Source organism: Ascaphus truei, chromosome 5 (genome assembly GCF_040206685.1).
Source record: "Ascaphus truei isolate aAscTru1 chromosome 5, aAscTru1.hap1, whole genome shotgun sequence".
Classification (NCBI taxonomy): domain Eukaryota; kingdom Metazoa; phylum Chordata; class Amphibia; order Anura; family Ascaphidae; genus Ascaphus; species Ascaphus truei.
In genome coordinates, this window is record NC_134487.1 from 84,613,419 (window position 1) to 84,635,918 (window position 22,500).

General features: G+C 48.7%; 2 protein-coding genes across 6 annotated transcripts in view; one reads left to right on the forward strand and one right to left on the reverse strand.

The window, feature by feature from the left end:
- Positions 1-20,825, reverse strand: part of RPAP3 (RNA polymerase II associated protein 3) — a 90,386-nt gene extending 69,561 nt beyond the window's left edge. Inside the window, exons 1-4 of one of the 5 annotated variants that reach the window (XM_075600139.1) lie at positions 20,627-20,824; positions 7,217-7,305; positions 6,776-6,959; positions 4,280-4,423 (exon numbers count right to left, since the gene is read on the reverse strand). In XM_075600139.1, coding sequence (XP_075456254.1) covers positions 4,280-4,423; positions 6,776-6,928 — 297 coding nt within the window. In that variant the 5' untranslated portion in view covers positions 6,929-6,959; positions 7,217-7,305; positions 20,627-20,824. Of the gene's footprint in view, positions 1-4,279; positions 4,424-6,775; positions 6,960-7,216; positions 7,306-20,463; positions 20,574-20,626 lie in introns of those variants that run through there. The other 4 variants (XM_075600141.1, XM_075600142.1, XM_075600140.1 and 1 more) reach the window with 4 other exon arrangements.
- Positions 20,826-20,907: 82 nt separating this feature from the next.
- ATP23 (ATP23 metallopeptidase and ATP synthase assembly factor homolog) overlaps positions 20,908-22,500 on the forward strand; it is a 22,110-nt gene continuing 20,517 nt past the window's right edge. The window contains exon 1 of the mRNA XM_075600145.1: positions 20,908-21,366. Within this exon, the coding sequence (XP_075456260.1) occupies positions 21,216-21,366 (151 nt within the window). The 5' untranslated portion in view covers positions 20,908-21,215. The remainder of the gene's footprint in view (positions 21,367-22,500) is intronic.

Sequence of the window (22,500 nt, forward strand, 5' to 3'; positions counted from 1 at the left end):
TCACATCCTCATAAAAAAAAAGGAAATGATTGCATACATTTCATATACCCAACACATGAACGATTACCCTCACTTCTCTATATATTGTCATATCTCAAGTTATACATTTTCTAACAAGTTCAAAATTTGAATAATGTCATATGTCAAGACAGTTTGTCATTAAACATTGTAGTAAATACAACAATGTCTATTGTACCAGGAGCCAATTGGTCCACTCCTTGTGTGGTGCTAAAATCACCCGACAATAGTATTGACGTATTATACAGGCAGTTCCAGGAATGCAGAATGTGCCACCCAGTGGCCATATGTACAAACAGAAAAGATACAAAGAAGTAATATAGTGTAGTATATTGTATGTATATCTTTATTTATATAGCGCCATTAATGTACATAGCGCTTCACAGCAGTAATACACGTGACAATCATATAAATAACAAATAATACAAATAACACATAATGGGAAGAAATGCTTCAGACATAAAAGTGACATTTAGGAAAAGGAGTCCCTGTCCCGAAGAGCTTACAATCTAAATGTAAGAAGGAAGAACGTACAGAGACAGTAGGCTTATGTATGAAGTGTATAGTATCAGCCATGGAGCTCCTCATATACTTTGTTAAGGAGGTGTGTTTTAAGATGGGTCTTAAAAAAGGAGAGAGTGCTAGTTGGATATTGAGGGGAATGGCATTCCAAAACGTGTGGGGCAGTCAGTGAGAAATGGAGGGCTTTAGACACAAAAGGAGAGAAGACATCCTTGAGCAGAAGAGTCGAGATGGTGTATAGCAAGAAATTAGGGCAGGGACGTAAGGAGGGGCAGAAGAGTGAAAAGCTTTAAAAGTGAGGAGGAGAATTGAGTGTATGATACAGGATTTGATAAGAAGCCAGGAGAGGGATTTCAGCAGGGGAGACAGGGAGACAGATTTAGGAAAGAGTAGAGTGATTCTGGAAGCAGCGTTTAGGATCGATTGTAGGGGAGACAGGTGAGAAGCAGGAAGGCCAGACAGCAGGAGGTTACAGTAAATCGAGACAGGAGGGAATGAGGGCCTGTGCCTAAGTTTTAGCAGTAGAGCAACAGAGGAAAGGGCGTATCTTTGTAATATTCCGGAGGAAAAAAATACAGGTTTTAGCTGCATTTTGAATGTGAGAGGAGAATGAGAAAGAGAAGTCGAGTGCGACCCCCATCAGCACAGGAGGTGATATTTGAACCCAAGAGATGTGATTAGGTCACCAAGAGTGTGTGTGTGTGTGTGTGTGTGTGTGTATAAAGAGAAAAGAGATACCAGGACAGAGCCCTGGGTCACCCCTACAGAGATATCGATAGAGGAGGTGTTAGCAAATAAGACACTGAAAGTATGACGGGAGAGGTAAGAGGAGATCCAGGAGAGCTTTATTACCAAGACCAAGAGTATGGAGAATGTGAAGGAGAAAAGGGTGGTCCACAGTATCAAATGCTGCATAGAGGTTGAGTAATATGTGCAGCGTGTAACGACCTCTGTCTTTGGCAGCATGGAAGTCATTAGTTATTTTAGTGAGGGCTGTTTCAGTGGAGTGAGCAGTGCGGAAGCAAGATTGTAGAGGGTCTAGGAGAGAATAAGTGTTGAGAAAATGGAGCAAGCGAGAAAATACAAAACGTTCAAGGAGTTTGGATGCAAAAGGCAGTAGGGAGACAGGATGATCGTTAGAAAGACAAGCTTGCTGTTTTTGAGTAATGGCATAACTGTTGCATGCTTGAAGGAGGAGGGAAATGTACCAGAGTAGAGGGAGGAGTTAAAAATGTGTGCGAGCGTAGGGATTACTGTAGGAGCAAGAGGTTTCTATTCTGAAAAAGTTAAACAAAATAGACAATGAATCTCAATTACAAAATTACCAGAGTAAATTAGAATATAGCACAAAATCTGCAGTGGGAATCAATATTTTGTTTGCTTTTGTATTGTACAAGCAACCTCCTGACATTCAGAGAGGAAAGGTAAGTAAGCACTCACATTTTTTTTCTTATTCCTATCCTGGATGTTCCGAATAACACAGCAATAGCGCCAATATGCTCTGCTTCGACTCAATCCCATTCGCCGGCTGTTACTGCAAGTTTTGGACTATGGCTACAATCCAATCCCATCCTGCAGAAAACTCCTGTGTACTCCAAGTGGAAAATTAATACAACGTGCTCACCAAATTGTGGAAATGTCAAACACAAATGTGACGCTCAGAGGGAAAAGATAAAAGATTCGAAATGTATTCAATTCCGTTAAACAGAAATAAAGGACAAATCACTTAATATAAATGAAAGGTGCAAAGGAACCACTAGTTGGCGATCATATGGGTGTAAAAGGACTTGGTGAAGGATCAGTGGTGCCATTCCTGACACAGGATTTAGGTCTCGAGGTGGCTGCCAGTCTCGCTTGTTTTGCTTTTTTGTTTTAATGTGTAAATGTATTTGGACTATTTGGGGATTTTTTTCCCTTACATTGACCTTACTGTATATTCCTTTTGATGAAAACATTTTTTTGCATTTTTGTCTAAAAACTGCACGTGTCTTTGCATATATATTTTCTGTCATTTGAGTGCTGGAATTTATTCCTCAATTCCGTTAAATAAAACGTGAAAATCTGCCTAAAAAAGCCAGGGAAAAACAGGAGGGAAAAAAAAAAAAAAACACATGTATGGATACAACTGAAATGACCCACAAGTTTAAATACAGGAGAGCAAAGAATTTGGGGAACAGACTTGCATCTAGCGATTTCAAGCCGGGAACATGGCTACCAATGCCATCTACAGGCAACTAATTCAATCATTTTATGAATTGTAATTGTTTATTCTTTAAATAAACCAGTGATACGCAATTTTTTTTTTTTTTTTTTTAAAGCCGTGACCCCTAAATTTAAATGCCCACTACACGAGCCTACCGCAGCAACGACAGCATTATAGGATTAACTCTGCGGGAGTCCCTGCTTCTGAATGTCAACCCTGCAGCGTTAATCTTCAGACAAACTACAGAAACTAACAAGCACTAAAGCAGCAGTCCGCGTCTCTCACCCGCTCTCCCTCCATCCCGGCTGACTCTCTCCCTGCTGTCTGTGTCTCTCTTTCCGGCACACTGGATGACGTCCGAGATTCCTGAATATGGGCATATCCCTATCCGGGCATCTATGACGTAATCCAGGCTGCTGGAGGGAGGCAGCACAGAGGGAGAGAGACACGGGCTCTAAGTTAGTTTGTTGTCAGAAGATTATCGCTGCAGTGGTCCCATTCAGGGATTACCCGCAGAGTTAATCTAATGTTTTGGCAACCCCCACAAATTTTCCAATGACCACCGGGTTGCGCAACACTGATGGTCAATTCTGGCTTTATATAGCCCATGAGGATGGCGGTTAGACACAGAAACGAGTAAGGCTTTTTTTTGTCATGTTCCCGCATGTTTGTTTAATGCAACTGAATACATTTTGAAACGTATTTTCTTCGCTCTGACCTTCCCTTTTGTGGACATTCCTACAATTTGGTGAGCATGTTTTAATTCTCCACTTGAATTTGCACAGACGTTTGCTGCAGGATGGGACCGGAATGTACCCAGAGTCCAGAGCTCGCAGTAACAGCCGGCGAATGGCATGGAGCCAAATGGAGTAGATTGGAGCCATTCTGATGTTCTTTGGAACTTCCAGGCGAACCTTTTATACATGAATACCTCCAGATAGGACAAATACACAGTCTAATAAATAAATACACACACAAACACACCTTACTAAATGAAACCAAGCATTTATCAACGAGTTTACGTGTCATAGATACATAAGAGTATACTTAACCCAAGGGACTGGAGAAAGACATAGCACATCCAAGGTAAGTATTGAAAACAATGTATTTGCACAAAATAAAAAGTTCCAAAATTTTGGTTCTGCAAATGCATCTTCATCATATACTTTTGGATCACACACACACACACACACACCATTTTGACAAAAATGTAAATATGGCTCCCATTACAATAATATTTAAGAGACATTGTCACAATTATATTATTTAATTTCTTTAATGCAAATTACTGTTACAGAACACCATGCAGATATGCAGTGTTCGACAAACCTATACATTTGCTCGCCCCGGGCGAGTGGATTTAACCCCCGGGCGAGTAAATATTGGCCCAAGCAGCACACGTTTGGTACTAGGTGGCGAGTAGATTTTTTTTGTGTGGCGAGTAGATTTTTTGGTGATTTGTCAACCACTGCAGATATGAATACTTTAGTATGTTGTGCTCTAAATGAAATATTCATGCATTCAGTAAAAACTTACCACATCAAGCTTGTCCCAATAATCATAACTAAGTAATTTTAGTTTAGGTTTTTTACCATCTTCCTGGTTCTTTTTTTCAGTTGGTGGTTTGCTTTTGCTCTTTTTCTTTTTCTTAAAATCTTTGTTTCTGATAGGTGGTAATGTCTAAGTAGGAAAAACATAGGGATTTACGTTATTGCCAGCTCAAGTCTCATCTTTACTTTTTTTCCCCCAATCTCAGACATGTGCTGGTTTTGAAAGCCATCCGAATGAATTGAATTGACTTTGGTGTTGAAGATAGCACAAATTCTTTCTATTTATATACAGTACACATATATATTAGTGTTAATAATGAATAATAATTAGTGTGTGTGTATAATACATACACACACACACACACACATAATTATTATACACACGTAGCAACCCTTTGAGAAAGTCACAGCACGTGACGAAACGCGTCAGGGAACGGAACTGAGTCATCACGCAGGCGCATGACGGGCCATATCGAGCGCTGATACACATTGCAGCCAGCAGAGATTGGAGATTTTCCTAAAACTCAAAGACTGCATCATTGATTTTAAGGAGCCTTTCTACTGATGCACCAGAGAACATCTACCAGCAGCTTCAAGTGAGAGTTGGACTGCAAGGTCTGGAGGCTGAGTGACCAGAGTTGGCGGTGATATATTTCACACCATAACCTACCCTTGTGAGTGGATTTTCTACCCCCCCCTCCCCTTTCCCAATAAATGTACTGTATTATGCTATGGGGCGTGCGCTCTCTCTCTATTTTCTTTTCTAATAGGTATCATCTGGATGTTGTTCATCCTATTTGAGAGCTGCCGGAGATCCCCTCATACCAGGACTATTTTTTCCTATTTAAGGATTTTCACTCAAGGACTGGTTTTTATATCAATTTTTCTATTTGCTTGTATTTTATGTTATCACATGTTTTTGGAGTGTTGTCTTAAATTGTTTTTCACGAAATAGGAGCACATAATATATGTTATATATATATATATATTTATTTTAAATTGTAGTATACACATCTATAATTTTTAGTGATTTTGCCTATTTAGAAATATTCATTTAAATTATCATCAATAATATTTTTACACTATTTCAACACTTCTTATTTGGCGCTACTTCACTCCCTTTCCTTTTTCTTGCGCTCCCCGAACACCCTGGACATCTAAGAATCAAGTGGATTGGGAAGGTAGTCCTCACCAAGGGTTGAGCAGCATCTTACAAAGTTGTTTATATTTGAATATTTATTTACTTTGACCTAATCACTATTAAGTTTATTCATTTTGCACTATATATATATATATATATATATATATAATCATTTTGTTATATATATAATCCCATCTAGTGCAAAATGAATAAACTTAATAGTGATTAGGTAAAAGTAAATAAATATTCAAATACAAACAACTTTGTAAGATGCTGCTCAACCCTTGGTGAGGACTGCCTTCTTAATCCACTTTATTCTTAGATGTCCAGGGAGTTCGGGGAGCGCAAGCACATGTAACAAAAGAACACACAAACCAATTGTGCAATATGTCTTGAAAATTGTAGTGAGAAAGTTGGACTAATGGGAACTTTCTCACTACAATTTTCAAGACATATTGCACAATTGGTTTGTGTGTTCTTTTGTTACATGTGCTTGCGCTCCCCGAACTCCCTGGACATCTCAGCACAGTCATTGACTGAGCCACTGATGGAGCTACCTGTGCTAAAGCAGGGATATCCTTAAAACCTGACCTGCTGGTGGCCCTTGAGGACTGGAGTTGGTCGCCCCTGTACTAGAACATCAATCAACTCAATTGTCAGCTCAACACCAGAAACTTTTTGAACATGAAAGCAGGGTTCACTGTTTTTTTCCTTCTTGACTAATAATTATATTGCAATATGAATGCTCCTATATTCATAGGAAGCCAGTGAAATAATTAAAATCCTAGCTCATTTGAATAGCAGTAAGCACGTTCTATTTTTATCCTGTTGTTCTATGACTGATCCGTCTTTCAGTTGTTTTCCATAGTTAAGAGTTAATTACAGAAGCCCCTTTCCATTTCTGAAGCTTGAAACTTCAAGGTTAGGGGATTTATTAAACCTGTGTATGGCAAACAGCGTACAGCCATACTCCGCATTAACGTACGCAATGGGTCCAGAGCATGTATGTAAAGCGAAAATGTACTTAACGTGAAGCACTACCTTTTTCCCAAACCTTGATGCTTCGGTACAGGTAGGGAGCCAGTATTGCTGTTCAGGACGTGCTGACAGGCGCATGCGCGAGCTGCCGTTTGCCTATTGGGCAAGGGGAATCAGCGCGTCACTACTACAGCGGTCTGTAGGGCAAAATAAGCGTCCGTACTCGTGAAGAGAGCGTACGAACACAGGGGTATGGTGCTACTGAAAATTTGTCCTTACTCGCGAGTGTACTTAAAAAGTGAGTGTCCTTAAACCGGGTATGGCCTGTACAGTATTTCACAATGAATCCTTTTTAGCACTTGCCTCTTCATCTACACCAGTCTGTTTACTGAGGTTGGTCTCTTTTTGCTTGACATCCTTTTCCCAGCTTTCCAAGTCCCTCATGAAGTCTTGCAGCTCTTCAGCATTTTGCTTCATTTGTAACTGCAGCTCCATTGCTTTACTTGGGGAAGACATTCTGTCCTATGATGGAAGCTGTGAATTTTCCCTTTATCAATAATAAAAAAAGCACAACATAAGATTGCTGACTTATTATACAGTAAAAGCATTCATTGCAGGATTACTTAATAACATCTGATTTCTATGCAGCCACTGAACCCATTTAAATGAATAAATCTGTCTTCCAATAACTTAAACTCTTGACAAACTGACCCGGAGCTGAAGCATATTCTTTTCAGCCCTGGTGATAGGCTTAAACCGCCATTTTGTTTCACCTTTAAGGGGACAGAAACTTCAGTTCTGTACCTTCACCGCCAAATGTATCTCAGGAACAAGGGGGTCACTGGGAGCTGAAAATAGCGGGGTTCAGCTCCAGAGACCCCGAGGTTCCCATCCTGTAGGAAAAAAAACAAAAAAAAACACGGGTGGTAGGGGGTTTGGAAAAGAAAGATATTAAAAATACACAAAATAAAAAACAAGCAGCTGGGATTGCTGCTTAAAGCCTACTGCTCTAGAACCTGCCATACAAAGAAGAGAATATTACAGAGCAGCACCTGGGTTTTTCATTATTTATTTACATAATTGGAACAAGGGATCCTCGAGTCCTGACCTGTGCTATTTTTCAGCGCTGAGAACCCTGCCAGTTACTGGAAGAATTACTGTTGTAGTTGGCAGTACCAGACTCTTCAGGGTTAAAAATATGGCTTCCAATTGGTCGACAGCAGTGTGGAAAACTGGCAACTACCACATTATTTATACCAGGTGGCCCCAGCGCTGTAAATAGGGCGGTTTAGCATTGGATTATGTTAAGAAGAAAAAAAAACCTTAGTAAACGATGCGGGGGTTGGGCAATAACAAAAAAATCCCACAAATAAATAAATATATATAACAAAAACAACACAAAAATATGTAGCGCTTAGGTGGATATAAGTGATATAAAAAAAATATATATAAAATATATTGTAACTAATAAGATTAATTTAATTAAAAATAACACATATTTAACTAGATATAACAACAAACCATAACATTCAATGACCCTCCCCTGCACCTCCAATGACCCCCCACCTTGCACCTCCAATGACCCCCCACCTTGCACCTCCAATGAACCCCCACCTTGCACCTCCAATGACCCCCCCCTTGCACCTCCAATGACCCCCCCCTTGCACCTCCAATGACCCCCCCTTGCACCTCCAAAGACCCCCCCTTGCACCTCCAAAGACCCCCCCTTGCACCTCCAAAGACCCCCCCTTGCACCTCCAAAGACCCTCCCCTGCACCTCCAATGACCCTCCCCTGCACCTCCAATGACCCTCCCCTGCACCTCCAATGACCCTCCCCTGCACCTCCAATGACCCTCCCCTGCACCTCCAATGACCCTCCCCTGCACCTCCAATGACCCTCCCCTGCACCTCCAATGACCCTCCCCTGCACCTCCAATGACCCTCCCCTGCACCTCCAATGACCCTCCCCTGCACCTCCAATGACCCTCCCCTGCACCTCCAATGACCCTCCCCTGCACCTCCAATGACCCTCCCCTGCACCTCCAATGACCCTCCCCTGCACCTCCAATGACCCTCCCCTGCACCTCAAATGACCCTCCCCTGCACCTTAAATGACCCTCCCCTGCACCTCCAATGACCCTCCCCTGCACCTCCAATGACCCTCCCCTGCACCTCCAATGACCCTCCCCTGCACCTCCAATGACCCTCCCCTGCACCTCCAATGACCCTCCCCTGCACCTCCAATGACCCTCCCCTGCACCTCCAATGACCCTCCCCTGCACCTCCAATGACCCTCCCCTGCACCTCCAATGACCCTCCCCTGCACCTCCTATGACCCCCCCTTCACCTCCAATAAGATTAATTTAATTAAAAATAACACATATTTAACTAGATATAACAACAAACCATAACGTGATAGTGATAAAGCAGGCCTGAACAACTCGTAAAGTGAGAAGGCCGAACTGCTCCAAGGAAAAAAAATTTCGGCCGCACAGGTACAAATCATCATCATCCCTTGCACCTCATCATCTCTCCTCCTGAACCTCTCATCATCATCCTCATATATCTCCCCCAGCATCTTACCTCCACATCCTCATATCTCCACCAGCACCCTTCATCATCATATCTACCCCAGAACCGCTCACTATCAACCTTTTCGATACTCCCCATATATCTCTCATACCCCCATCTCTCCCCCTCACCCCCATCTCTCCCCCTCACCAACACACATAATACTCCCCATCAAACACACAATAACCCCCTGCACACCACACACATCCCTCTCCCCCCTGCACCTAACATCCCTCTCCCCCCTGCACCTAACATCCCTCTCCCCCCATGCACCTCAAATCACCCCACCTGCACCTCACATCCCTCTCCCCTTGCACCTCACATCCCTCTCCCCCCATGCACCTCAAATCACCCCCCGTGCACCTCACATGACTCTCCCCCCCTGCACCTCACATGACTCTCCCCCCCTGCACCTCACATCCCTCTCCCCCCCTGCACCTCACATCCCTCTCCCCCCCTGCACCTTACATCCCTCTCCCCCCCTGCACCTCACATCCCTCTCCCCCCTGCACCTCACATCATTCTTCCCCCCTTGCACCTCCAATGACCCCCCCTTGCACCTCCAATGACCCCCCCCTTGCACCTCCAATGACCCCCCCCTTGCACCTCCAATGACCCCCCCCTTGCACCTCCAATGACCCCCCCTTGCACCTCCAATGACCCCCCCTTGCACCTCCAATGACCCCCCCCTTGCACCTCCAATGACCCCCCCCTTGCACCTTCAATGACTCCCCCTTGCACCTCCAATGACCCCCCTTTGCACCTCCAATGACCCCCCCTTGCACCTCCAATGACCCCCCCTTGCACCGCCAATGACCCCCCCTTGCACCGCCAATGACCCCCCCTTGCACCGCCAATGACCCCCTCTTGCACCGCCAATGACCCCCCTTGCACCGCCAATGACCCCCTTGCACCGCCAATGACCCCCCATTGCACCGCCAATGACCCCCCCTTGCACCGCCAATGATCCCCCCTTGCACCGCCAATGACCCCCCCTTGCACCGCCAATGATCCCCCCTTGCACCGCCAATGATCCCCCCTTGCACCGCCAATGACCCCCCTTGCACCGCCAATGACCCCTCCTGCACATCCAATGACCCCTCCTGCACATCCAATGACCCCACCCTGCACCTCACCTTCCCCCCCCCAGCACCTCACCCCCCTCCCCAGCACCTCACCCCCCCCTCCCCAGCACATCACCTTCCCACCCCCCTCCCCAGCACCTCACCTCCCCCCCCCTCCCCAGCACCTCACCTCGACCCCGCTCCCCAGCACCTCAACCTCCCACCTCACCTTCCCCCCTCCCTCCCCAGCACCTCACCTTCCCCCCCCTCCCCAGCACCTCACCTTAAAGCACCTCAACCTCCCCCCCCCTCCCCAGCACCTCACCTCCCCACCCTCCCCAGCACTTCACCTTACGGCGGCAGAGCAGGCAGAACAGCACGCTCGCGGGCACAGGAAGTGCCACACGCATAGAGCGTGCAGTCCTGAGAGCAGGAGCAGGCTCGAGAGGGAGGAGGGGGGGGAAGGAGAGAGCGGGCTCCCGGGCACGGCGAAAGCGGGCTCGTGGGGGGGAAAGCGGGCTCGTGGGGGGGGGAAGCGGGCTCGTGGGGGGGGGAAGCGGGCTCGTGGGGGGGGGGAAGCGGGCTTGTGGGGGGGGAAAGCGGGCTCGTGGGGGGGGGGAAAGCGGGCTCGTGGGGGGGGGGAAAGCGGGCTCGTGGGGGGGGGAAAGCGGGCTCGTGGGGGGGAAAGCGGGCTCGTGGGGGAGGAGGACGGGGAAAGTGGGCTCGGGCGGGAGGGAGGACGACAGAGAAAGTCAAAGCGGTCCGCGGGACGCGTGTTGTGCAGGCCTGGTGATAAAGGATAAGTCTAATATAAATGTTCCACTTTTGAAAAAAATCCAGAGAGATAAGAATCCCAAATGAGGATCCAGGGAGCGTTTTTGCAGCTTCAGATAAAAGTGGTATAGCCAACCACTACAAATCTAAGAACAAAAAACAAACAGAAGCGCAAGCTCCATAGCATGTAACTGTTTAAACCAGCGGTGCGCAAACTGGGGGGCGCAGGAAGCAGCGGCGATTTTGCCAGGAGCAGAGGGAAAAAAGCCGTCTGCAGCTGCAATTTTTCTTTTGGCCATTAGGTGGCGCTGTGCTGCGCTGTGCTGCGCTGTGCTGCGCTGTGCTACAGTACACAGCAGCATCTCGTTGCTTCCTGCATCAGTGTGTGAGACTGGCACATGGGGGAGTGAGACTGGGACATGGGGGGGAGTGAGACTGGCACATGGGGGGGAGTGAGACTGGCACATGGGGGGGAGTGAGACTGGCACATGGGGGGGAGTGAGACTGGCACATGGGGGGGAGTGAGACTGGCACATGGGGGGGAGTGAGACTGGCACATGGGGGGGAGTGAGACTGGCACATGGGGGGGAGTGAGACTGGCACATGGGGGGGAGTGAGACTGGCACATGGGGGGGAGTGAGACTGGCACATGGGGGGGAGTGAGACTGGGACATGGGGGGGAGTGAGACTGGGACATGGGGGAGTGAGACTGGGACATGGGGGAGTGAGACTGGGACATGGGGGAGTGAGACTGGGACATGGGGGAGTGAGACTGGGACATGGGGGAGTGAGACTGGGACATGGGGGAGTGAGACTGGGACATGGGGGGGAGTGAGACTGGGACATGGGGGGGAGTGAGACTGGGACATGGGGGGGGAGTGAGACTGGGACATGGGGGGGGAGTGAGACTGGCACATGGGGGGGAGTGAGACTGGCACATGGGGGGGGAGTGACACTGGCACATGGGGGGGAGTGAGACTGGCACATGGGGGGGTGAGACTGGCACATGGGGGGGAGTGAGACTGGCACATGGGGGAGTGAGACTGGCACATGGGGGAGTGAGACTGGCACATGGGGGAGTGAGACTGGGACATGGGGGAGTGAGACTGGGACATGGGGGAGTGAGACTGGGACATGGGGGAGTGAGACTGGGACATGGGGGGGAGTGAGACTGGGACATGGGGGGGAGTGAGACTGGGACATGGGGGGTGAGACTGGCACATGGGGGAGTGAGACTGGGACATGGGGGAGTGAGACTGGGACTTGGGGGGGAGTGAGACTGGGACATGGGGGGAAGTGAGACTGGGACATGGGGGGGGAGTGAGACTGGGACATGGGGGGGGAGTGAGACTGGGACATGGGGGGGGTGAGACTGGGACATGGGGGAGTGAGACTGGGACATGGGGGAGTGAGACTGGGACATGGGGGAGTGAGACTGGGACATGGGGGGGAGTGAGACTGGGACATGGGGGGGAGTGAGACTAGGACATGGGGCGGGAGTGAGACTGGGACATGGGGGGGAGTGAGACTGGGACATGGGGGAGTGAGACTGGGACATGGGGGAGTGAGACTGGGACATGGGGGGGAGTGAGACTGGGACATGGGGGGGAGTGAGACTGGGACATGGGGGGGAGTGAGACTGGGACATGGGGGGGAGTGAGACTGGGACATGGGGGGGAGTGAGACTGGCACATGGGGGGGAGTGAGACTGGGACATGGGGGAGTGAGACTGGGACATGGGGGAGTGAGACTGGGACATGGGGGAGTGAGACTGGGACATGGGGGAGTGAGACTGGGACATGGGGGAGTGAGACTGGGACATGGTGGGGAGTGAGACTGGGACATGGGGGGGAGTGAGACTGGGACATGGGGGGGAGTGAGACTGGGACATAGGGCGGGAGTGAGACTGGGACATGGGGGGGGGAGACTGGGACATGTGGGGGGAGTGAGACTGGGACATGGGGGAGTGAGACTGGGACATGGGGGGGTGAACCTGGGACATGGGGGAGAGACTGGGACATGGGGGGGAGTGAGACTAGGACATGGGGCGGGAGTGAGACTGGGACATAGGGCGGGAGTGAGACTGGGACATGGGGGGGGGAGACTGGGACATGTGGGGGGAGTGAGACTGGGACATGGGGGGGGAGAGAGACTGGGACATGGGGGGAGTGAGACTGGGACATGGGGGGTGAGACTGGGACATGGGGGGTGAGACTGGGACATGGGGGGTGGGAGAGTGAGACTGGGACATGGGGGAGTGAGTGTGAGACTGGGACATGGGGGGTGGGAGAGTGAGACTGGGACATGGGGGAGTGAGTGTGAGACTGGGACATGGGGGAGTGAGTGTGAGACTGAGGCATGGGGAGGGTGTGAGTGACATGAGGAGTGTGAGATGGGGAGGGGGGTGAGAGTGAGTGTGACATGGGATGGGGGGGTGAAAGAGCTACATGGGGATGGGGATGAGAGAGACATTGGTGGGAGGGAGGGAGACACTGGCAGGAGGGAGAGAGACACACAATGGCTGGAGGGAGAGTGTGAGAGAGACACCGGGTGGAGGGAGAAACAATAGCTGGTTGGAGAGTGCAAGAGAGACACTGGGGGGAGGGAGAGGCAATGGCTGGAAGGAGAGTGAGAGACAATGGAGGGAGGGAGACACTAGGGGGAGGGAGAAAGAGAGAGAGACACACAGGGGGAGGGAAAGAGAGTGGGGGGAGACACTGAGGGGAGGGATAGAGAGGGACTGGAGGGGGAGTGAGAAATACAGGGAGTTGGAGAGACTGGAAGAGGAGTGTGAGACTGGAAGAGAGGAGAGAGTGAGAGACAATGGGGGGAGGGAGAAAGAGACACACTGGGGGGAGGGAAAGAGAGTGGGGGGGAGGGGGAGACACTGAGGGGAGAAATAGAGAGGGACTGGAGGGGGAGTGAGAAATACAGGGAGAGACTTGAAGAGGTTAGAGAGGTCCTGAGGTGTTCTAATGTGGCGGGAAGAGAGAGATTAATAATACAGCAGAAATGGGAACGCTATTAGACAAATATTATAATATTTATTTTTAAGTTATGTAATTTGTGCTATAAATACTTTTTTTGTAGACGCGTGGCGGGGGCGTTACAAAGCTGGTTCGCCTGAATGGCTGAACCAGCTCGCGTGCACTGACGTCATGTGATTTTGATTACATCAGGCAGGGGGGGCCCGAGAAATTTCATGGATGAAAAGGGGGGCTCGGCATAAAAAGTTTGCTCACCCCTGGTTTAAACAATAGAGTACATTTATTAAAAAACTGCAGCCCAAAGGAAATGCACTTACAGGATTAAAAAAAGCAACCATACGTGGGAGAGAAATCTCTGTGTATTATATATTAAATTTAAAACCAGAGACAGAACATAAAACACAGACAAAGCTCAGTTTAAGCACATCCAGTGAGACTCATACACAGTACATTGAAACTAATATTGACAGATTTACTATAAATCATTCTTCCTGTTATTACACAGGTTATTAAGAATTTATATTAGCGTTAGGGACCCCTGATATGTGGTCTGCCGTGCCGTTGGCTCAGGGGCTTACAACAATTTTGGCCAAAAATGTCAAACTAAAAGACCATTTTACTTATTAGATATTTATACATATATATTTAGGCACTGTACCGTGTATGAGTCTCACTGGATGTGCTTAAACTGAGCTTTGTCTGTGTTTTATGTTCTGTCTCTGGTTTTAAATATATATTGCCATGCTCAGTAGCACTCCTCTGTGCCACTCATATGCTTATATATATGTTGTGGTTATTTTGGGGGTTTAATAGGAGCTTGTTAGGTGTCCAGTATATTATATATTAAAAAAACAGTTACGAACTGAAAGGAGGGACAGTTGAAATAGTGAACCATTAATGGAGGAAAAAAATCGAAAATTAGAAGAGGATTTTAAAAATATAAATAAAACAGCAAAACAAAGAAGTGAAGGAAGTAAATTTAAAGTTAAAGATTAGGGGGGGGAACAGAAGAACATAAAAACATAATACTGTAGTATTATATAAAAAAAAAAACACAGAAATATTAAAAACCAATTGAAAATCATCCCTTTTATCAATTAACGTTGATCAACATTTTAAAATACACACACGCTTTGTAAGCTGGCCAACACATGTATACAGGTAGTCCTCGCTATCCAACGTTTCACTTAACAGCGAATGGCATATCCAACGCAACCCTATGGGCCGTTTGGACGCCGGAATGCGTTATCCGACGTTCACCGCCACTGATTAACATGGGACTCACTTTACAACGGTTTCACTATCCAACGCTACTTCCAGTACGGATTCCGTTGGATAACCGAGGACTGCCTGTACAATGTAAATTTCAAGTATGAAAAGAAAAACAAAAACATTAATCAATGTATGTTTAAGATTAATGTTGCTAAAGATATTTTATTTGAACCTTTTCAGTGCCCTTATGACAAACCTGGAACGACACTGGCACGACATGTCCGGTCCGTCATTGAGCAATGCTAGTTTTCTAGGGGCAGATCAGGCAGACCGTGGTGGGTTCAATCAAAATGCAAGAGGAGTCCCCTCCGCTTCAGTTTTCTTCAGCTTATGCGATCACATGGCCACAAATGCAGGAGGTCCGGTGGCTCTCTGGTGACATTTTTAAAGCAGAATTCCTGCTTTCCTTTTTTTAGAGTTGTAGGTTTGACGCAGGGGTGTCCATAGCAGAACTGCGTTAATTTCTGCTTAGGGGACCACGTGCTTCCTGCAATACTTACCTCCATAGGGGGTGCCAGAATAGCTGGGCTATGTGGGTCTATAGAAATAGCGGCTTAAGAGGCCTGCGACATGCGGGTCAATAGGAAGCCGTGACGTCATCCCTGGTCTTCCTATGGCCCCATGTAACGGTAACCCTTCAGAGCCGCTACCGGCACACCCCTACAGAGGTAAGTATTTCAGGAAGCAGGGGTGCCATATTAACACGGTTCGGTTCTGGAGACCCCTTGCTTCACACCTATATATAAATCATGCCACCATGTTCAGCTACTTTAATGCATAGTTATTAATTGATATTCTGAATCTGTGTTACAGTAAGTTTGATGTACATAAATACTCAAAGTAAGAGGTATATAATGAGTTGATTATTTTACAGTATTATGGGTGTCCACATTTAACCTTTGGCTTGTCCTACCTGGTACACCCTGAGGCAGGGGTGCGCAAACTTTTAGTTTGCACCCTGCCCCCTTACCCGTTTGCCGGCGTTTTCTGACGTCCCAACATCATGTTGCCATGGCAACACGTCGTCATGTGACCCCCGCAGTGTTGCCAGAAGCCACCGGAGACCAGGTAACTGAGTTACAGATGCCTCGCACTCGCCCACTCCCCTGTCATTTAATTTAAATGTTTTGGGGAAGTGCGCACGGCCTCTGCAAGCGCCGTGCCCCCCTCCCAGTATGCGCACCCGAGCCCTGGCGTATACAACATCACGCAATGAGCAACCACTTGACCTGTCTGTGTCTACATTTTCCCTCATTCCCTCTAGATTATAAGATCTCATGAGCAGGACCCTCATTACCCTTTGTTATCTGTTTGTGCCTGTTTATCTGCATCTCTCCGTCTGGATCCATGTCCCGACAGCGCTGAAAGTAAGGCTGCGGTCCCAGTCACTGCCACAGCGCACGGCTCGGCGTGCACTGTGCTATCAAGCCCCGCCCCCCCAGTCCGGCCGGTCCCAGTCCCTACCTGGGGAAAGGTGCGCGACAGGTTTTCAGGGAGGCAGGGGAATTTGAACTCAACATCTGCGACGGAAGCGTGGCCACCCCCCCGCCGGCGGTTCAGCCAATAAGGGCGAACCAGCCGCGGGATGTCATAGCCACGCCCCGCAAACCCACGGCCACGCCCCCTCCCATCGCAAACCTTCCCTCTCCCCCCAGATCGGGGTGTAGCGCTGTGCACGCGCCGCCCCCCCGCCGGGCGCGCGTGCAACAGAACGCACTGGGGACTCAGCCTAAGGCTGAGTGAGATTATACCAAGAGCTGCAGGGTGGCAGCACTATTCTGTGAAGTCACCCTGTGCGACAGTCGAGCAGCATCTTGATTATACCAGGGATACCGGTCAGAGGAGGCGTGGAGACGTGGCCGTGAGCGCTTCGCCCTCATTGGCTGAACCACTCAAGTGACAAGGCCATCGCCAGAGAAAAACTAATTCTGAAGTCTCTTCCCCAGCCGTCCGCTTTGCAGTACGGCGCACCGCGACTGTCACCATCGGTATGCGCACTTTGATTGGATTTATTGGCAACTTTTTTTTAGCGACGCCGTGCACATTTTTAGGTATAATCACGCCCTAAGAGATGCAGGGCTGTACTGCAACTCCTTCCTCCTGGATGAAGTAGATGCCTTATAAGGTGTTCAACATCATGAAGGGAAGGCTATATGACTATATTTGGTCATCTTTATCATCAAGGGGGCTGGACAGTGTTACGTGTCCTCTCCAGCCCTCTTGCTGATGTAGATCAGGGGTGGGCAAACGTTTTCCCCTGCGCCCTGCTGCCTGCTCTCCCCCCTGCTCGTACCCCGCCCCCTTTACCTTGTCTCCGGTGGCAATGGATGCCGCGTTGCCATGGCGGCACGTCGCCGAAGCCGTCGGAGACAAGGTAAGGGAATTTAGAGAGGCCTCGCACTGTCCCCCAGCATTTCAGTTAAATGCTTTGGGGAACAGTGCGGGGCCTATAAACGCCGTACTCCACCCCCCCCCCCCCCCCACCAAAAAAAAAAATCTTGCGCACCCCTGATGTAGATGACCGAATATGGTCATGTAGCCTCCCCCTCATGATGTAGAGCCCCATCTAAGGCATCTATGTCATCCAGGAGGAAGGAATTACAGTGCAGCCCTGCATCTCTTACCTTCAGCGCTGAGACTGAGAGATGCAGACACAGCTGTTTAGCTCATCTGAAAGGCGAGTACCAATATTCTCTCCCTACAGATGGCACAAAATGGTTAATGCTGCGGGATCCCATTCAGAAACATGGAACCCCGCAGAGGTAATCCTCGTAGGACGCTTACTGTCCTCTGGGCCGCGAGAGCTGTAATCGCAATGCAGCCACAGTGCAGCCTAACTGGAACAGTGAAAATTGCGGCACTGAGGACAGTAAATCTTGCTACTGTACATTTTCAAGTCAGAACTAGAGGTTTAAATTTGATTTTAGAGCTTATAGGAAGCCAGTGAAAGGATTTGCGTAATGGAGCAGCAGAAGTGGAGCAGTGAGGTAGAGGAGTCTGGCAACAGCGTTTTGGGTGGATCGAAGTCGGCACAGGCGGCCAAGGGGAATGCCAACTAGGAGAAGATTGTAGTAGTCAATGTGCCGGAGGTGAGAGGATAAAATGGTGAGTTCAGGTGGGGCCTCCTCTGCCAGAGAGGGAGCGGAGGAAATGAAAGGGAATAGGATAAAGGGGGCAGGTTGTAAGGCGAGATGAGGAGTGTGGAGACCTTGTCCTCTGTCACAGGAGCGACGTGTGATGCCAGGAGCCATCTTTTTTAAGACTGATGAAAGTGTATAGTCGTACAGAGGTTGCTAGGTCAGGCAAGAAAGGAAAGAGATTGGAGAGGTTGTAAAAATTGAGAAATGGAGGGGGATCTAGAGGATGTAGGTTTGTGTATCTACATGGGGAAGTATGTGTTGTCGAGGGTGCACAGGGTAGAGTGAGGCTAAAGGTTAGGTGATGACCAGAGAGAGGGAATGGCATGTTAGAGGAGTTAGAGACTGAGCAGAAGTGGGAGAAAGCGGGTAAAAGACAATGTTGACTTTGAAGGATGAAAAAAAAAAAGAGAAAAAGGGTATAACAAGAAATGCAAAGCGTAGGGGCATGCAAACTCCTCCATCCTGTCTATTCCCTGGTCAGGGGGTGTGGCTGAGGGCGAGACCACCATAGGAATGTGCAGCAGGAGAGGCAGTGTCTGACGGGCTGAGCCAGGTTTCTGTAATGGCTAGTAGATTGAGATAGTTGGAAATGAATAAGTCATGTATTGCAGTCAATTTGTTGCAATCAGATTGCGCACACCTGCCCTATGGAATGCAAACTTCTGGTGCTGCTCACCCCTGCCTGCTCTCCACCAGTGCTCGCGCCCCCCCCCCCCCCTTACCTGTGTGCCGATGTCAAATGACGCCGCGTTGCCATGGTGACGGGTGTCAAATGCTACCGCGGGGTCATGTGACGCCGCATTGCCATGGCGACGCATCGCCCGAAGTCGGCTGAATCACAGTAAGTTAGTTACAGAGGCCTTGCGCCGTCCCCCGGCATTTAATTTAATTGCCTTGGGGAGGAGTACGGGTCCTCGGAAACTGCCGCGTCACCCCAAAAAAATCTCACGCCCCCCAGTTTGTGCACCCCTGCCATAGGGCACAGGAAACGGATGGGAGATGGGGATGAAGTTGGAGTGTTTGGGAGTGCATGGTGAGAAGGAGACTTTAGGGTAGGGTGTGGAATATGAAAGGATTGGTATGTGGATAGGATAAGGATTAGGGGATAGATCACCACAGAGCAGGAGTAATAGTAAGGAGATAAAGAGAGAGTAGGCCTGGAAATTGCTGGGGTGTGATGTGAGAAGCAGATGAAGTTGACTGCGCAGAATGAGGGAGATGATAGTAGAGCAGGGGTGCTCAAACTTCCTGCGCTGCGCGCCCCTGCCTGCTCCACCCTGTCGCGCCCCCCCCCTTACCTGTAATGCGGCGGCAGATGCACTGCGGGGTCATGTGATGTCACATCACCCCCGCGGCGTTATTTGCCGCTGCTATGCCATCGTGACAAGAGTTAAATGACGCAGCAGGATCATGTGACATTACATGACCATGTGGTGTCATTTGATGTCGCGTTGCCATGGTGACACGTGGCCTGAAGCCGACTCAATTCAGGTAAGGGAGTTGCAGAGGCCTCGCTTTGAAGAGCGCGGGACCTCTGTAACCACCATGCCCTGCCCCCCCCCCCCCCACCCCCCAGTTTCTGCACCCCTGTAGTACAGAATGGGAAATTAGGAATCAACATATCCCACCATAAAGTGCTGCATCTGTATTTAATTATACTGCAGCAATAAATAATAATTTTCAAATATTTTGTTATTGGGTTGTTCACTGGGAGTGACCTATATAATAAAATACTGTTACAATGAATAAACACACTAAACTTGGAAATAATAACCTCTTAATTAAAAGGTTATTGTAGCAAGGGCATGCATTAGTACACAGTATACACTACATCAGCTGCTAGGTTACCAGGACCAATCCTCAATAGATGCGTTACAACAGCATTTCTTATATATTTCTTATCCTTTAAATGTGTGCAGATGAGTTTAATTGGTCTTCATTAAAGTCTATGAATGTTGACGCAGGTAATGAGTGAACTTGTCTTGTTTTAGGGCAATGTGAAGTGAGACCCATCATACAGTAAGTATCCACTAAAAGTCTATGAATGGTGATGCTGTGAGGCTAATGACGGGAAACAGTTTGTCTTTCAATTAAACTCAATATAAAGTATGTTAGTGTTGCTGGGAGTGATCTTATAGTCAGCCCCAGGGTCGGGAGCTAGTCTTGCAGTTAGGTTTAGGGAGAGAGTTTGCCGTGTAATGAGACTTAATGCAGGTCTATGAGCGCTGATGCTGCCTCTTACTGCATAGAGGATCTAACAGGCCTCTCTGATTCCCGCAGTCACCCGGTGAGGATTCCTCAGCTGTCAGCGCACATGGTCACACTGCGCCCACCCACTACCTGCTGGGGGCATCTCAGGAATGTGCAGGGTGAGCGCACTCCGCACCCCCCGGGCATTCACTCACCTGCTGTGCTGCTCCCGCTTTCCGTGCACCGAGTACCCGGCATGCACAGCCTCAGCCAGTAGCCATAGATACAGAGTGCCGCCGAGGCCTGGATTAGGGGCGTGATTACGGAGTCACGGCCTAATGCAGGGACCAACCTGATGACGACAAGACCATGAAGCCGCCATCTTTGATGCTGGCAAGACAAAGCTTATTCCAGGTGGTAATGCAGTGTTCCTGTGGGGGACATGCAGTTAGGTAGCAGCAATAAAAGTGCCTTCGTGAATGTATATATCAAAAACGCATTTCAGTTTAACCGAAATGTGAAAAAATGTTTTTTTTTGTAACATGACTTTGCCGGCTCTAAATGGGTAGATGCGCATTGTTATTTTCTATTGTTATAACACCATTTAAATAACGTCCGGCTTCTACCACTTTCCCCCACCCGAGTCAGAGATGGCGGGTTCCTTCGCGGCGGCGGGTCACGTGGTACGTGCAGTGGGTGGATCATCGTGACCTCTCTCCTGTCAGAGTCACGTGTGTACATGGCGGCCTCCTGCTAAGTGCCAGCACGGTACAGGACCGGACAGAGGAGAGTGGCGGAATACCCATGGAGGAGAAGAAGCTGGAGGATGAGGATCACGGCTACCACCTGTTCCCGGAGAGACACAGCGGGGAGGGCAAGAAGGGGCTGCTGGCAAAGAGCCTCTTTACTTTCAACCACAAGTGCCAGGTGATGCTGAGGATCGCGCTGGACACAAGTAGGTGACAGAACTGGAGCCTGACCCGTCTCAAAGCAAAGACACTCATCTACTCGTATGGAGGGAGCTCCATTCACACTCAGTTCCAGTGGTTTTAATGGCTGAAGTGTCCCTCCCATACTAACCAAGTTTATGAGGGTCTGATTCGTAGCTAACCTCCCCACCCCCATCATTTTCCTTCTCCCTCCCTGAAACTTATTCCCTCATCCTAATGGTTTCCACGCTGTTTTACCTTGTACACCCCCCTCCCCCGTAGAAAATATTTGTTCTGCAAAACCCTAATGAATAAATTGTATTGCCTACTCATCAGACTATTGCTAACATAACTGAAGCTGCTGCTGTAAGTGACTGCTATGCCCCTACGGTGTAGTCTGGGACCATACTAAGGCCGTGCCTATAGTGCCGTCGATGGCGACACAACTGGTGACGTCACCCAAAGTTAAATTTCACCGGTCGGCAGCGCGTGTTTCCGGCAATTTGATTGATTCAAGGGCCGTCGCGTGACGCGTGTCAAATGACGCGTCATTTCACGTCGCGTTGTCTTGGAGACGAGGACACGGAAGCTGGTTAAGTGAGCCGTGCCCCCCCCCCCCAAAGTCTCGCATCCCCCAGTTTGCGCACCGCTGGTGTTTGTCACCATCTCAAGGGCTTGAGTTAGCCAACTTTCCTTGGAGTGTGGGGTGGTTTTTGGGCGCAATGGAGCATGGTATATCTGGGCAGAGTTAAGCCATGGCTTTACAATGATTGAAAAGGTTATCAGGGTTAGGTGTTCTGCATACTGGTTTGGCCAACTACATTTCCTTCGGACAACAGCAAAATGCTTTCTTTACGGCTGCCCTTACGTAGGTCCCTATGCCACAGTTTGTCCATTGAAAGATTTGCCGTGGCTCGAGGCAGTCCCATGTAAACTTATTCTGGCTAAGTTTGTATCTTCTAGATGTTTTTTTTTTTTTATTGTTGAAATACAGCTAAACCCCGTTATAACGCGGTCCTCGGGGTCCACCCCGAGACCACCGCGTTACTAACGGGGTCGCGCTAATTTAAAAAAAAAAAATGGCCGCCGCATCAGTGCATACAGTATTTACCCCGCGGTCCCGGCTTCCCCCTGTCACCGCGTGACAGGAGATGGGAGGG